Source organism: Chenopodium quinoa, unplaced genomic scaffold, assembly GCF_001683475.1.
Source record: "Chenopodium quinoa cultivar QQ74 unplaced genomic scaffold, ASM168347v1, whole genome shotgun sequence".
Taxonomy (NCBI): Eukaryota; Viridiplantae; Streptophyta; class Magnoliopsida; order Caryophyllales; family Amaranthaceae; genus Chenopodium; species Chenopodium quinoa.
In genome coordinates, this window is record NW_018743937.1 from 2,793,814 (window position 1) to 2,807,725 (window position 13,912).

General features: G+C 38.4%; 1 protein-coding gene across 1 annotated transcript; it reads right to left on the minus strand.

Moving 5' to 3' along the window:
• Positions 1-6,929: 6,929 nt before the first annotated feature.
• LOC110688779 lies at positions 6,930-7,310 on the minus strand. Its single transcript, XM_021865543.1, has one exon. The coding sequence runs from the start codon at positions 7,308-7,310 to the stop codon at positions 6,930-6,932; it is 381 nt and encodes a 126-aa protein (XP_021721235.1).
• Positions 7,311-13,912: the final 6,602 nt, after the last annotated feature.

Sequence of the window (13,912 nt, forward strand, 5' to 3'; positions counted from 1 at the left end):
TTTTCATAATACAAAATCATCATGTTGCTCACAAGCTTAACAACCCTTGTTATAGTTTGCTCAAAATTGTGCTAGATCACTACGGTTTCAACTCAAGTCTAATAACTAGACAGGTCGAGTAGAGTTTTGAATGAGCGTTGTCCAATTCCATCTCAATTTGCATCCCTAGTTTGAACTATTTTTCTAAAGCTTAAGTCTTATTTTATTCACCTTATTTTTGTTGAGCCAAAATTATTTTTTACTTAACTATAATTATTTTTATTGAGATTAAACTATTTGTACTGATTTAAACATATTATTACTGTTTATTGATTATATTTTTTCTTTGAAGTTAATGATATTTTCCTATTGAAACTAATTTTTATTGCACCTAACTTAATTTTGTTGAATATTACTTTTTTTAGTAAATTTTGACTTTTAGTATTTCAAAAATGGCCTCTGCTGACTTTTGATACCCATCTAAAATTTCATTTTATTTTACTACCTATCAAATTAGGAAAATATAACTTTCTGTTTCTCCGTCCAACTTATGTCACTGTTTCCGTTAGTGGGTCTCACTCTAACATTTAGTTTTGCTATTTTCCTCTTTTTAAAGACTTTTCTTCTTCGCTTTCCCTCAATTCAACCATGTTTCAGTAGAGAAAAATTCTTCAAAGCAATCCACAAAAGAGAATTCTTAAATTTTGGAGTACAATCATGTGTGTAAAGCGTTGAGGAAACTATTTGGAAGAGGAGGGATTGAATTGCAAAGCAATTTACAACAAAAAAAAAAGGTTTGGATTATTCCTAATTGCAAATTAATTATAAAATTAAATTATGATTAATGCTTAATTAGGTGTGATTATGATTTATAACTTGTTTATCAATAATTCAAACTCTGAATTCCAATTGCAATTGAATATGTTTGTAGTAAATTAGAAACACATTTTTTTAGGGTTCTTTAATTGATTGAATTTAGGGCTTTATTGATGGGGCATATATTAATGAAATTGAGGTTGTATGCTGGTAATTGAACTAAATTTAAGTATGTTTGTTGTTTAATTTGATCCAATTACTAGGTATGATGTTGTTCATTAGGTCTTCTCCCTCCAAACAGAGAAAGTGTGATTGTGAAACCACTACAACTAGTAAAAGAATTTGTACCTTCCCACAAGTCGTTAGGAGAATCTCCCACTTTCAACAATGGAGATGACGACCCCAAAGACTTAGCTTGGATTTCACTTTGTTGTGTTGAACTTGTAAAGCTTCCATGCTCAGATGATTTGCATAAAAGGCGAGTAAAAAAGAAAGATAAAGAAATTGACAAGACTGAGAAAGAAATTTATTGTTAAAATCAACAATGGAGTTAATATGGGAGGCTCAGAAAATTTATGAGGGAGGAAGAAAGCATTCACTATGTTAAAATCGTGGAGAGAGAAAATGTAAATGGTAGGTAGTTACTTATGTAACACCCACTAACGAAAACAGTAACAGAAGTTGGATGGAAGTACCTGACAAGGTAAAGTCGTATCCCCTAATAAAAAATAATACCTAAGTCCTCTAACTAATGTATATAGGGAAGTAGGGTCAAACTCCATAGGGAAACAAGTCTTTTTACTCCTAATTATTTGTTATAATCTAAATTATCTAAGTAACCAATATTTTTGGGAATAAATTCTATACTACGAAGAAAAAGTTTAGGGAGAAAAGAAACAATAATAAGGAAGCCTAAGGTCACAGGTTCACCAATAATTAATATTCCGGGATAAAACAAAGTAATTAATAATTTACATTGCACAAATAACATGATTAACAGGCTATCGCAATTTATTAATCAACAAAGATCTAACAGGCTCTCGCAATTTACTAGATCTAAGTTCCTATTGAAAACAGCCTTTAATATTAAATTAACATATGCTCGATTCATCAATTTAATATTTCTAAACATTCACAATCAAATTACATCTGCTCGATTCATAATCTAATTGCAAAGAATTAAAACAATTCAATAAGAAATTATCATGCAATACCAATAATCAATAATAACAAATTATCCCTTCATATTAATTATGGATCCCCATAAACCCTAGAATGAAACTACTCACGCATCATCATAACTAAACTAATCAAATAACTAATTAAAAGCATAATCAAAGAAGTAAGTAAGATAGCTGAAATTAAAAGAGAAGAAATTGTTACCAAAAGAAAACTAGATTAATGGAAGTAATTAAGAATAATAGTTAAGAAAGAATTTAAGAGAGAGAAAGTCTAAGAAAGAAGGTTCTCTAAATTCCGTACAAAAATCCTACTTAAACGTTTTCTAAAACAAAAATTAAAACTAAACTAATCAGGCTCCATAAAAACACGCGCCCGATCGGGCAGCCTTTTTCTTCGCATTCCTTCTCCGCAGAATCGCCCGATCGTGCTAGACGCTCGCACGATCGAGCGCGCTATAAGAACGCACAGCACCAACGCCGCACCGCGCCCGATCGTGCAACCTCTTGCTCGATCGGGCCCTTGCTCCACTTTGAGGCTCAAACTTCGATTGGGCTTGATTTCTCGGCCCAATCCGAATTTCCTCTTCGGGTCTTGAATACTCAGTCCAAATACCTCGGGATCCCAATTACCGAGACCTTAATCACCGGCTCGATGACTTTAACCGGCCTTGGGCTTCCAAGATGGTCGTGCACTTCTAATTCCCGTAGTCGCTCCATGAAAACACTAGAAAACACAAATTAGTAATAAAAGTGGCTCGAAAGAGCCAAAAACACTACTAATTATGACCAAGGAATGGGGGTAAATTACTATATAAAATGGACATATCAAACTCCCCCAAGCCAAACCTTTGCTTGTCCCTAAGCAAAGAGCTCATCAATGAACATATAAAACATACTTCACCCCAATAAACAAATCAAGCATCAACGATTCAAGGCAAATCTAATGAACATGCTTCAATATCAATCAATCTTATTCATCTAATCACCCTTCCTCCCCAACAATTGTCAAGTAGAGCAAACCACAAGAGCAAATAGAATTCAAGACTAGTGCTCACACACTCAACTCTCATTTATGTGGCGAGTAAAAGAGGTACTCGATCGCTCTCCAACCAACCCCTTTAATTGTGAACAATGCCCTCCCAACTCACACTCTCGTGTGTATAAGAACAATGAACGCTCAACCTACTAGTCGACTCGAAATATGCCAAGTCATAGCTTGCATTGATAAACAACACTTTCACATTTACACAACTTCTATGCACAAGTTCGGAAGGTCTTTAAAGCTTGTAATGTAAGGCTAGGGTAAAGGGTAGGATAAATTTGGGATTATGTGAGAGAAAAGCTATGAATTAAAGGAGCCAAATCCTAATAAACCCATGATCAAAATAAATGATGATCATACATCTCCATCAACATAACTCACTCCAACGAAAACCACAAAATACAACTCTAATCATCATAAACAATCCCAACACTTACAATAATCACTCATAAAAATATGATAATGTAGAACTTTGAGTGAAAAACAAATTTTGAACTCATTCCTTTTTTTTCTTTTTCAACTTGAATTTTTTTTCTTTTTTTTTTCTTTGAACAACCTTCAAATAGAACATTTGAGCATCAAAAGTTTTTTCTTTTGCTCTTTTTTTTTTCTTTTTAACTCATATTGGAAATTTCAACTTTGAAACACAACATCAATATTTTCCAATCAAAAATCAAAGAACAATAACTCTTCTTTTATTCCCACATTGTGCAAATAATGTGCACACCACAACTCCCTCACCTCACCAACTAATAGCTCCCCCAAGCCAAGCTTGGGACTAGTAACCAATGGGGCTCATATAGGCTTGTAATGTGGCTAAATAAATAATAAAAGGGCACAAGAAACAACATGGGTAACAAGAAGGGAACAAATGTATCTAATACTCTGAAGGCTACCTAAAAGAATGAACGCCTTCGTCCTCCTCATGTGCATAATAATAAGTCATGAAACACTACTCATAGTTGCAAATCAATACTCAAATTCGTTGGCATACCAGGAATTATGGAAATATCACATATTTCCTAACCAAATCAACTAGTCAAGCACTATATTCACAAATAGTTGGCAAAATTGACTCATGTTTAGGAATCCAAGCAATTAAACTTCAAATCATGACCAACAAATCCACAATGCTCATTATCAATAACCAAGAATCAAAACAAATTTTCTCAAGTATGGGGCACAAGGAAGCATGATTTTACAATTCATTGGAACGTATTTTTGAATTTTTTTTTTATTTTTCAATTTTTTTGTATTTTTCATATATAAGAAAGAAATAAAAACTACACTAGGAAAGCAATAAAAACTACACTAGAAAGCAAATAAAAAGAGAAAAGGAAGAGAATTACCAAGCGAAAGAACACCCCCCAAGCCAAATCAAGCAATGCCCTCATCGACTTGGGAGAGTAGCCTACTCCTCATCCTCATCCATCCTCGAATAGCCCCCTCCGTGGCTAGAACCGGCTCCTCCATGGCTAGAGCCACCACCTCCATAACCCGAACCACCTGCAAAGTAGTTAGGGTCCACATTCCCCCCAAGCCCATCAAAAGGTACATCGGTCCCATAACCATGGATCGATGAGAAGTCGACATAGGTACCGTAGGCACTTGGGTTCGTATATCCACCTTGCGAAAATTGGAACCAATCGGGGACAAGTGAATCGGGGGAATAGCCCCCCGACGGGCATAATCATCATACATGGGGTATAAACCCCTCCCTAGGTTCCTCTCCACATACCCCACCCTTCTATCTAGAGACCCTACTCTAGTGTCCAAGTCCCTAACCATACCCTCAACTCTCCCTTGCCCCCTCTCAATCCTATCTAATTGGCTCCTAAAAGCCGAGAAGACATAAGGGGCGTTGGGGTCAATGTTGTAGTTGGTTGAGGAAGTGGGAATATCATATGTAAAGGGTGGAGGTGGTTGGTAGTGTGGTGAACGGTGATGAGGTGAGTGGTCTATGGGAGATTGGTGGGGTTGAGGTGAAGGGTGAAGTGGTTGAACCTCACCTTGACCGTTAATCTCGAAAGTGTAAGAAGGCTTCCCCTTCTCAAATTTGGTCAAGGTGGGGTTGGGTAAAGTGAAAGCACTATCCCTCCTACTCGATTCCCGTTGAATCACCCACCAAGTCTCACCTCCCATGACATTAATCCAATTAAGGCCACCTAAATAGGGTAGGTCCATAATAGTTGGGTCGGCTACCTTACCGTCATCGTTAGGGACAAAGTTAAGGTGTTTGACCGCTATGTGTGTAACTAGGCCACCAAAATAAATGGGTACCCTAGACCTACCCGCCTCGGCCGCATTGGCCACCCGTTGGAAGTGGTTGGCCATTTTGTGGACTATGTTGAGCTTTTCACTCCTAGGGATCATGTATGACCCTAGCAATTCAAGCTCATCCCGCTTAACATTGGCGGGTTCATGCCTTCCAAAAATGGTAAGGCCAACAAACCGTTGCCAAAGCTTTGGCACGGGATGTTGTATCCAAGTGCCCTTGGCATGTGGGAGTTTCAAATTAGGATCCCCCATAAGGGATTGATAGACAATGGCAATGTTGTCTTGGGGAGGTTCAATCGTCCTATCCGATTTTAACTCAAAAATTTTACCAAATTCTTTCAATGTCAATCTAACATCATTATTGAATACTCTAAATTGAACATGAGAAATTAAAGCATTAGATTTTATGACATTAAAACTAGAAACGAATTCTAAGGTTAAGTAATGATAGGTATCATAATGCATGTTAAAGAAACCACTCATGCCAACTCCCTTGTACAACTTTTCTACATGCTTATCAATTCCTAATCTAATAAGGGTGGGGTGATGAATAAAACGAGTGGGAATTACCTGCCTCGAAGTGAGGTTGATCATCCTTTGTTTTTGCTCTTGGGTGGTGATGACCACCCTCTCCCATCCCGGAACTTGCAAATCCGGGTCAATTCTGGCCTCTTGTTGCCTTGAGCTTTCCCCCCTTACAGTTCTTGATCTCTTGAGAGCCATTTGTGAGTAGAAAAGATAGGAATTGAAGACTTCCGCTCTTAGGATTTAGAGAAAATTGAGAGAAAGTGGTAGAAATTAGGTGTAGATTGTAGAGAAAGATGAAAGGATTAAAAATATGCAAAAAATTTTGAGTTTTGATGGAAGAATTGGAGAAGATCTTGAGAATAAGTGAGTGTGAAGGTGTAAAAATGGAGGTTTTAGAGAGAGAAAGTAATGGAGAAGAAGATGAAAGAAGAAGAAAGTGAGGAAAGAAAGAAGGGGAAAAGAATTAAAAGGTCGGCCAAAATAAGGCCCACCCGATCGGGCGAATTATGCTGAAACCCAGAACCTTAGTTGCGCGCCCGATCGGGCGAGCTCCGCCCGATCGGGCGCGAACACGAACGAAAATTTCGCCCTTTCACTCGCCTAATCGGGCGAGCTTCGCCCGACATTTCTTTTCCTTCACTCGATTTCCGCCCGATCGGGCGAATTAGCTCGAGTTTCTAACTGCACTTGCGCGCCCGATCGGGCAACCTCTCCCGATCGGGCTAATTTAGCTCCGATTTCCAACACTACTTTCGCGCCCGATCGGGCAGCCTCGCCCGATCGGGCAAAATAAAAGCTGGAAATTATCCTTTCTTGCGCGCCCGATCAGGCGAGCTCCGCCCGATCGGGCCCGTGCCCAGTCAGGTGTCCTTAGCTTTTCTTCGATTTCTTTTCGTCTTCAAATTTTTCTAAGTCTCTTTACCTCTCAAACCTATACCTGGACAAAAACACTTACAAATGGTAAAATTTCACTCTCCTCGCCTCTCTAAAATAAAAATAAAAATAAAGAAAATGGGAAACTAGTCTAGAAAGCAAGAAATACGGGTTGCCTCCCGCAAAGCGCTGGTTTATCTAGGTCCCGCACGACCTTCTTACCACCTTGATGCTCAGGTTGGAAGTGGAGTTAGGAAGGTTTCCTCCACATCTCTACTAGTAGCGCCCTCATGATACACCTTCAGTCGTTGGCCATTTACCTTAAACTCTTCACCCTTGTCATTGACCAACTCTACCGAGCCAAATTTGTTCACCCTTGTGACAGTGAAGGGACCGGACCAACTAGACTTCAACTTTCCTGGGAAAATCTTTAATCTAGAATTGAAGAGAAGAACCTTATCACCTGGTGCAAACTCTCTTGGTAAGATCCTCTTGTCATGCCACTTCTTGGTCTTCTCCTTGTAGATTCGCGCACTATCATATGCCGACAATCTAAACTCATCTAACTCATTGAGTTGGAGGAGTCTTCTCTTACCCGCGACCTTAGAGTCCATGTTAAGCTCCTTGATCGCCCAAAAAGCTTTGTACTCCAATTCCACGGGAAGATGACATGTCTTACCATAGACTAATCTATAAGGCGAAGTACCAATTGGTGTCTTGAATGTTGTTTGGTATGCCTAAAGTGTGTCATCAAGCTTCATACTCCAATCTTTCCTTGACTTGGCTACTACCTTTTCTAAGATCGCCTTAATTTCCATATTAGAGACCTCAACTTGACCACTAGTTTGAGGGTGGTAACTAAGCCCGGTTCTGTGATATACACCATACTTCTTAAAAAGGTTATCCAGTTGTCTTTCATGGAAGTGAGTACCTCCATCACTAATAATAGCCCGTGGAACACCAAACCTCGGAAATATGGTCTTCTTGAAGAGCTTGGTGACTACCTTGGCATCGTTTATTGGTGAAGCTATGGCCTCGACCCACTTAGACACATAATCGACGGCTAGAAGTATGTAGCAATTCCCATTGGAAGATGGGAACGGCCCCATGTAATCAATACCCCAAACATCGAATATTTCTACTTCAAGTATCCCGGTTTGGGGCATCTCATGCCTCCGCAAAATGTTGCCAGTCCTCTGGCAAGAGTCACAAGCCTGTACAAAAGTGTTAGCATCCTTGAACATAGTAGGCCAATAGAAGCCTGACTCACTAATCTTAGCCACCGTTTTAGTGGGGCCGTGATGTCCTCCATAAGGTGAGGTATGACAAGCGGTAAGAACGCCATGAGCATCCCATTCGGGAACACACCTGCGAAATAATCCATTTGCACACTCACGAAACAAAAAAGGATCATCCCAAAAATAATGTTTAACATCAGAAAGGAATTTCTTTTTCTGTTGGTAGGACAAGTCAGGACGTAGAGTACCACCCACTAAATAATTAGCAAAGTCTGCATACCAAGGGTGTTACTCTACAACTGCATACAGGTTGTCATCAGGGAATGAATCATCTATAGGAAGAGAATCCTTACCCTCATCATACCTGATTCGTGACAAGTGATCTGCCATTAAATTCTCTGCTCCCTTTTTATCTTTTATTTCAATGTTGAAGTCTTGGAGCAAAAGAACCCATCGGAGTAGCCTTGGCTATGATTCCGCCTTAGCTATCAAATACTTCAATGCTGCATGATCAGTAAAAACAATAACTTTAGAACCGACAAGATATGATCTAAATTTTTCTAAAGCATAAATAACAGCAAGGAACTCCTTTTCCGTAGTGGCATAGTTGACTTGAGCTTCATCCAAGGTTTTGCTTGCATAATAAATAGCATGCAAAACCTTGTTCTTTCTCTGTCCGAGCACGACTCCTAGCGCAAAGTCACTTACATCACACATGATCTCGAAAGGAAGGTTCCAATCGGGAGCACATATGATGGGTGCCGATATCAAAGCCTGCTTAATCCTGTTGAAAGCCTCAAGACACTCGTTAGTAAAAATAAAAGGGGCATCCTTGAGCAAAAGCTGCGTCAGTGGTTTAGCAATTTTAGAAAAATCTTTGATAAAACGGCGATAAAACCCCGCATGACCCAAGAAACTTCTAACTCCCTTAACATTAATTGGGGGAGGTAATTGCTCAATCACTGATATCTTAGCTTTGTCTACTTGTATGCCCTTATCAGATACAATATGACCTAGGACTACTCCCTCTGTCACCATGAAGTGACATTTTTCCCAATTAAGAACTAAGTTGCACTCTTCACATCTTTTCAAAATTTTAGAGAGGTTAATTAAGAATGAATCAAATGAAGAACCATATACGCTAAAATCATCCATAAAGACCTCCATAATAGACTCTATGAAATCAGAAAAAATGCTCATCATACAACGTTGAAAGGTAGCGGGTGCATTACATAAACTAAAGGGCATTCTACGATATGCAAAAGTGCCATAAGGGCATGTAAAAGTAGTCTTTTCCTGATCTTCAGGGTGAATCGGAATTTGAAAAAATCCCGAATACCCATCCAAATAGCAAAAGAATTTATGATTGGCTAACCTCTCAAGCATTTGATCTATAAAGGGAAGAGGGAAGTGGTCCTTTTTAGTGGCGATATTTAATCTACGATAGTCAATGCACATACGCCACCCTGTTACTATTCTAGTGGGAATTAATTCATTCTTTTCATTTGTTATCACAGTCATCCCACCCTTCTTTGGCACTACCTGCATAGGACTTACCCATTTGGAGTCAGAAATAGGATAGATAATACTTGCATTAAGTAATTTCATAGCCTCCTTCTTGACTACTTCCTGCATGTTGGGATTTAATCTTCGTTGGGGTTGAATGCAGGGCTTGTAATTTTCCTCTAGATGTATCCTGTGCATACAAAAGTCAGGGCTAATACCCTTGAGATCATCAATAATGTACCCAATAGCCTTCTTATGGGTCTTGAGAACCCCTAGAAGTTGGGAAGTTTGTAGGTCAGTAAGTGCAGTACTGATGATCACGGGGTGTAGTTCCTGTTCATCAAGAAAAATATATTTTAAATGAGAAGGGAGAGGTTTTAGCTCAGGTTTCTTGACCTCTGCAGGTTTTGATTCCTGAACTAAATTTACTACCTTCAATGTTTCCTCGGGGCTCAACTCCTCTGTGAAAGCGCTACACTCCTCTGTGAAAGCTACAGCTTCTATTTCATTAAAGGCCCTTTTCCTAGTCAGAATATCTTTCATAAATTTAGCATAAGCAGGAACTTGAGTGATTTAGTCAGTGAAAGGAACTGTTACCTGCAGGTTTTTCACAACCTCTAAAAACTTACCGAATTGTTTATCAAGCTTACTCTTTAGATGTCTATTAGGGAATGGAAGCTTGATAACTGGGCTCTTCACATCTCCTCCCTTATCCTGCGATTTACCCTACACAGAAACATTAGTAGGGTTAGTATCTATTTGTAGCCCTGCAAGGCTAGCAGGATTAGCGTTTGGTATAGAGGAATCTAGATCAGGAACTGGTCTATCTTCCTTTGGCATAGGAGGTCCATCATAATGTGAACCACTCCTTAAAGTGATTGCATTGGCATGATCTGTAGGATGGATAGGTTGTGATGGTAGAGCTCCCTGCTGACGGGATTGTAGGGTAGATGAAAGTTGTGCAATTTGATTGTCCATGTTTTTATGATGGGCTAGGATAGAATCAATTTGCGCATCCCTACTCTCCATATGCATTTGCATATTGGTAAGCATCGCTCTAATTTCTGTCATGGCAGGGTCGGAAGATGATGATGGTGATGCTTGGCTTTTCTGGCCGAAATTAGGATGATAATATTTTTGCTGTGGTGGGGTTTGTTGTTGTGATTGCTGTGGAGGTGGAGGATTTTGTACATTGGTGCTCCGGTATGAAAGATATGGATGATTTTTATAACCAGCATTGTAGGAATTGGAATAGGATTATTCTGCCTATATGTTTGAAAAATATTAACTTGTTCCATAGAGCTCCTACAATCTTGCTCCCAATGACCTACAATTCCACAATTTTCACAAAAAGCTTCATTGTTAGCAACAGCAGAAACATTAGCTACAGAGTTAGGAGCAGTAGTAAGATTATCTAATTTTTGACAAATAGACGTTAATTGAGCTTGCAAAAAGGATACAGAATCGACATTACGTTTTCCTTTATTTGCAAACCCTCTCGGATTCCCATATTGGGAATTGTGTATTGCCATGTCTTCGATAACCTGTCCTGCATCGTCCACATTTAAATTCATGAACCTCCCACTAGCTGCAGAATCTAGCACTGATCTAGAAGAATTTCCAAGACCATTATAGAATGCTTGGATCAATTGCCATTGTGCTAGATTGTGGTGGGGGCACTCTCTTTGTAGATCCTTGAACCTCTCCCAAGCCTCATATAACGTTTCGTCGGCCTCTTGAGCGAAGTTCTGAATAGCACTCCTTAGCACCGCTGTTCTCTCTGCAGGATAGTATTTATTATAGAAATTCAAAGCAAGAGTTTCCCAATCAGTAATACCAAGTGCAGTTCTATTCAAACCATTAAACCATAATTTAGCTTTGCAACATAATGAAAAAGGAAAAAGAATCTCCCTGATTTGGTCTTGCGTGACCCCGGCTTGTCTAATGGTGTTACAATATTGGCAGAAATCTGCGATGTGAAGATTAGGGTCTTCACCCTTAGCTCCACTAAATTGCTTCCTCTCTATCATAGTGATAAATTGGGGCTTGATCTCAAATTGAACTCCATCTAGAGCCGAAGTGGGAGTAAGGTGCGGGAAATCTGTGAGCTTCGGTTGCGAATAGTCACTGAGTTTCTTCTGGGCCGTCATCTCTGATTCTGAATCTGAAGGAATATCTGTATCACTAGAATCAGAGGGAAGATCTCTTCGACTGTTGTCCTCCCCAGAACCCGCCAGAATTTGTCTATAGAGTTTCCTTTGCCTATGAAAAGAGTGCTCGATCTCAGGGTCGAATGGGATGTAACCTGATCTGGAACACCTGGGCATAAACAAAGAACTAAAAGACAAATACGAGAATTGCCTCAAAGAACTAACGTTCTCGGAGGCAAAAGGGGATAATCTAGACTACAAAAATATAATCAGAAAACAAAAATAAAACAGTTTCCCCGGCAACGGCGCCAAATTTTGACAGGGTAAAGTCGTATCCCCTAATCAAAAATAATACATAAGTCCTCTAACTAATGTACATAGGGAAGTAGGGTCGAACTCCACAGGGAAACAAGTCTTTTTACTCCAAATTATTTTTTATAATCTAAATTATCTAATTAACCAATATTTTTGGGAATAAATTCTATACTACGAAGAAAAGGTTTAGGTAGAAATAAACACTAATAAGGAAGCCTAGGGTCACAGGTTCACCAATAATTTATATTCCGAGATAAAACGAAGTAATTAATAATTAACATTACACAAATAACATGATTAACAGGCTCTCGCAATTTATTAATAAACATAGATCTAACAGGCTCTCACAATTTACTAGATCTAAGTTCCTATTGAAAATAGCCTTTAATATTAAATTAACATCTGCTCGATTCATAAATTCAATATTTCTAAACATTCACAATCAAATTACATCTGCTCGATTCATAATCTAATTGCAAAGAATTAAAACAATTCAATAAGAAATTATCATGCAATACCAATAATCAATAATAACAAATTATCCCTTCATATTAATTATGGATCCCCATAAACCATAGAATAAAACTACTCACGCATCATCATAACTAAACTAATCAAATAACTAATTAAAAGCATAATAAAAGAAATAAGTAAGATAGCTGAAATTAAAAGAGAAGAATTTGTTACCAAAAGAAAACTGGATTAATGGAAGTAATTAAGAATAATAGTTGAGAGAGAATTTAAGAGAGAGAAATAATCTAAGTAAAGATAGAAAGTCTAAGAAAGAAGGTTCTCTAAATTCCGTACAAAAATCCTACTTAAACGTTTTCTAAAACAAAAATTAAAACTAAACTAATCAGGCTCCATAAAAACACGCGCCCGATTGGGCGAAGGGCCGCCCGATCGGGCTCGCCTTTTTCTTCACATTCCTTCTCCGCAGCATCGCCCGATCATGCTAGACGCTCGCACGATCGGGCGCGCTATAAGCACGCACAGCACCAACGTCGCGCCGCGCCCGATCGTGCAACCTCTTGCCCGATCGGACCCTTGCTCCACTTTGAGGCTCGGACTTCGATTGGGCTTGATTTCTCGGCCCAATCCGGATTTCCTCTTCGGGTCTTGAATACTCGGTCCAAATACCTCGGGATCCCAATTATCGAGCCCTTAATCACCGGCTCGATGACTTTAACTGGCCTTGGGCTTCAAAGATGGTCGTGCACTTCTAATTCCCGTAGTCGCTCCATGAAAAACCCGAGAAAATGCTCCAAAGGCGCAATTTCCTACAAAACCCAACAAAGACTACGAAAACACTAGAAAACACAAATTAGTAATAAAAGTGGCTCGAAAGAGCCAAAAACACTACTAATTGACCAAGGGACGGGGGTAAATTACTATATAAAATGGACATATCAGTACCAAAAGCTATTTTTTAAAGAAATTTGATGGGTAGTAAAATAAACTAAAATTTTAGATGGGTACAAAAAAGGCATTTTCGAGACACCAGAAGTCAAAATTTCCTTATTTTTATCAAGCTGAAATAATTTTTACTTTTTCTTAACTTAATTTATTTTAACTTAACATTATTTGAATATGATAAATAATCTTGACATTAGCTAGTTAATATGAACTTTTGTAAACTTACTTTTTTTTATAACTTATTCGCTTCAAGTAAGATAAAATAACGTAAGCCCTTTGGTATTTTTTGGTGTTACACTTTGACTGGCACATAGTTTTAAACAATAACTAGTGTATGATTCGGGCATTGCACCGGGTTGTTACTTTAATTGAACTTTGTGAGTTTATGTATTTAATATTGTAACTTTTTTTTCCTTGTTTTAATTAGTCCTTGTGAATTTCAATTTTATACATTTACTTTCATAGTTATAACATGGTTGTTGATTGGCTTAGATGGTTATATAACCATCTTTCCTACAAGAGGATGGGTGATTGAATCTTATTATACTTATGTTTTATTTGTAGTAGTAGTGACGTGACACAATGATTAAG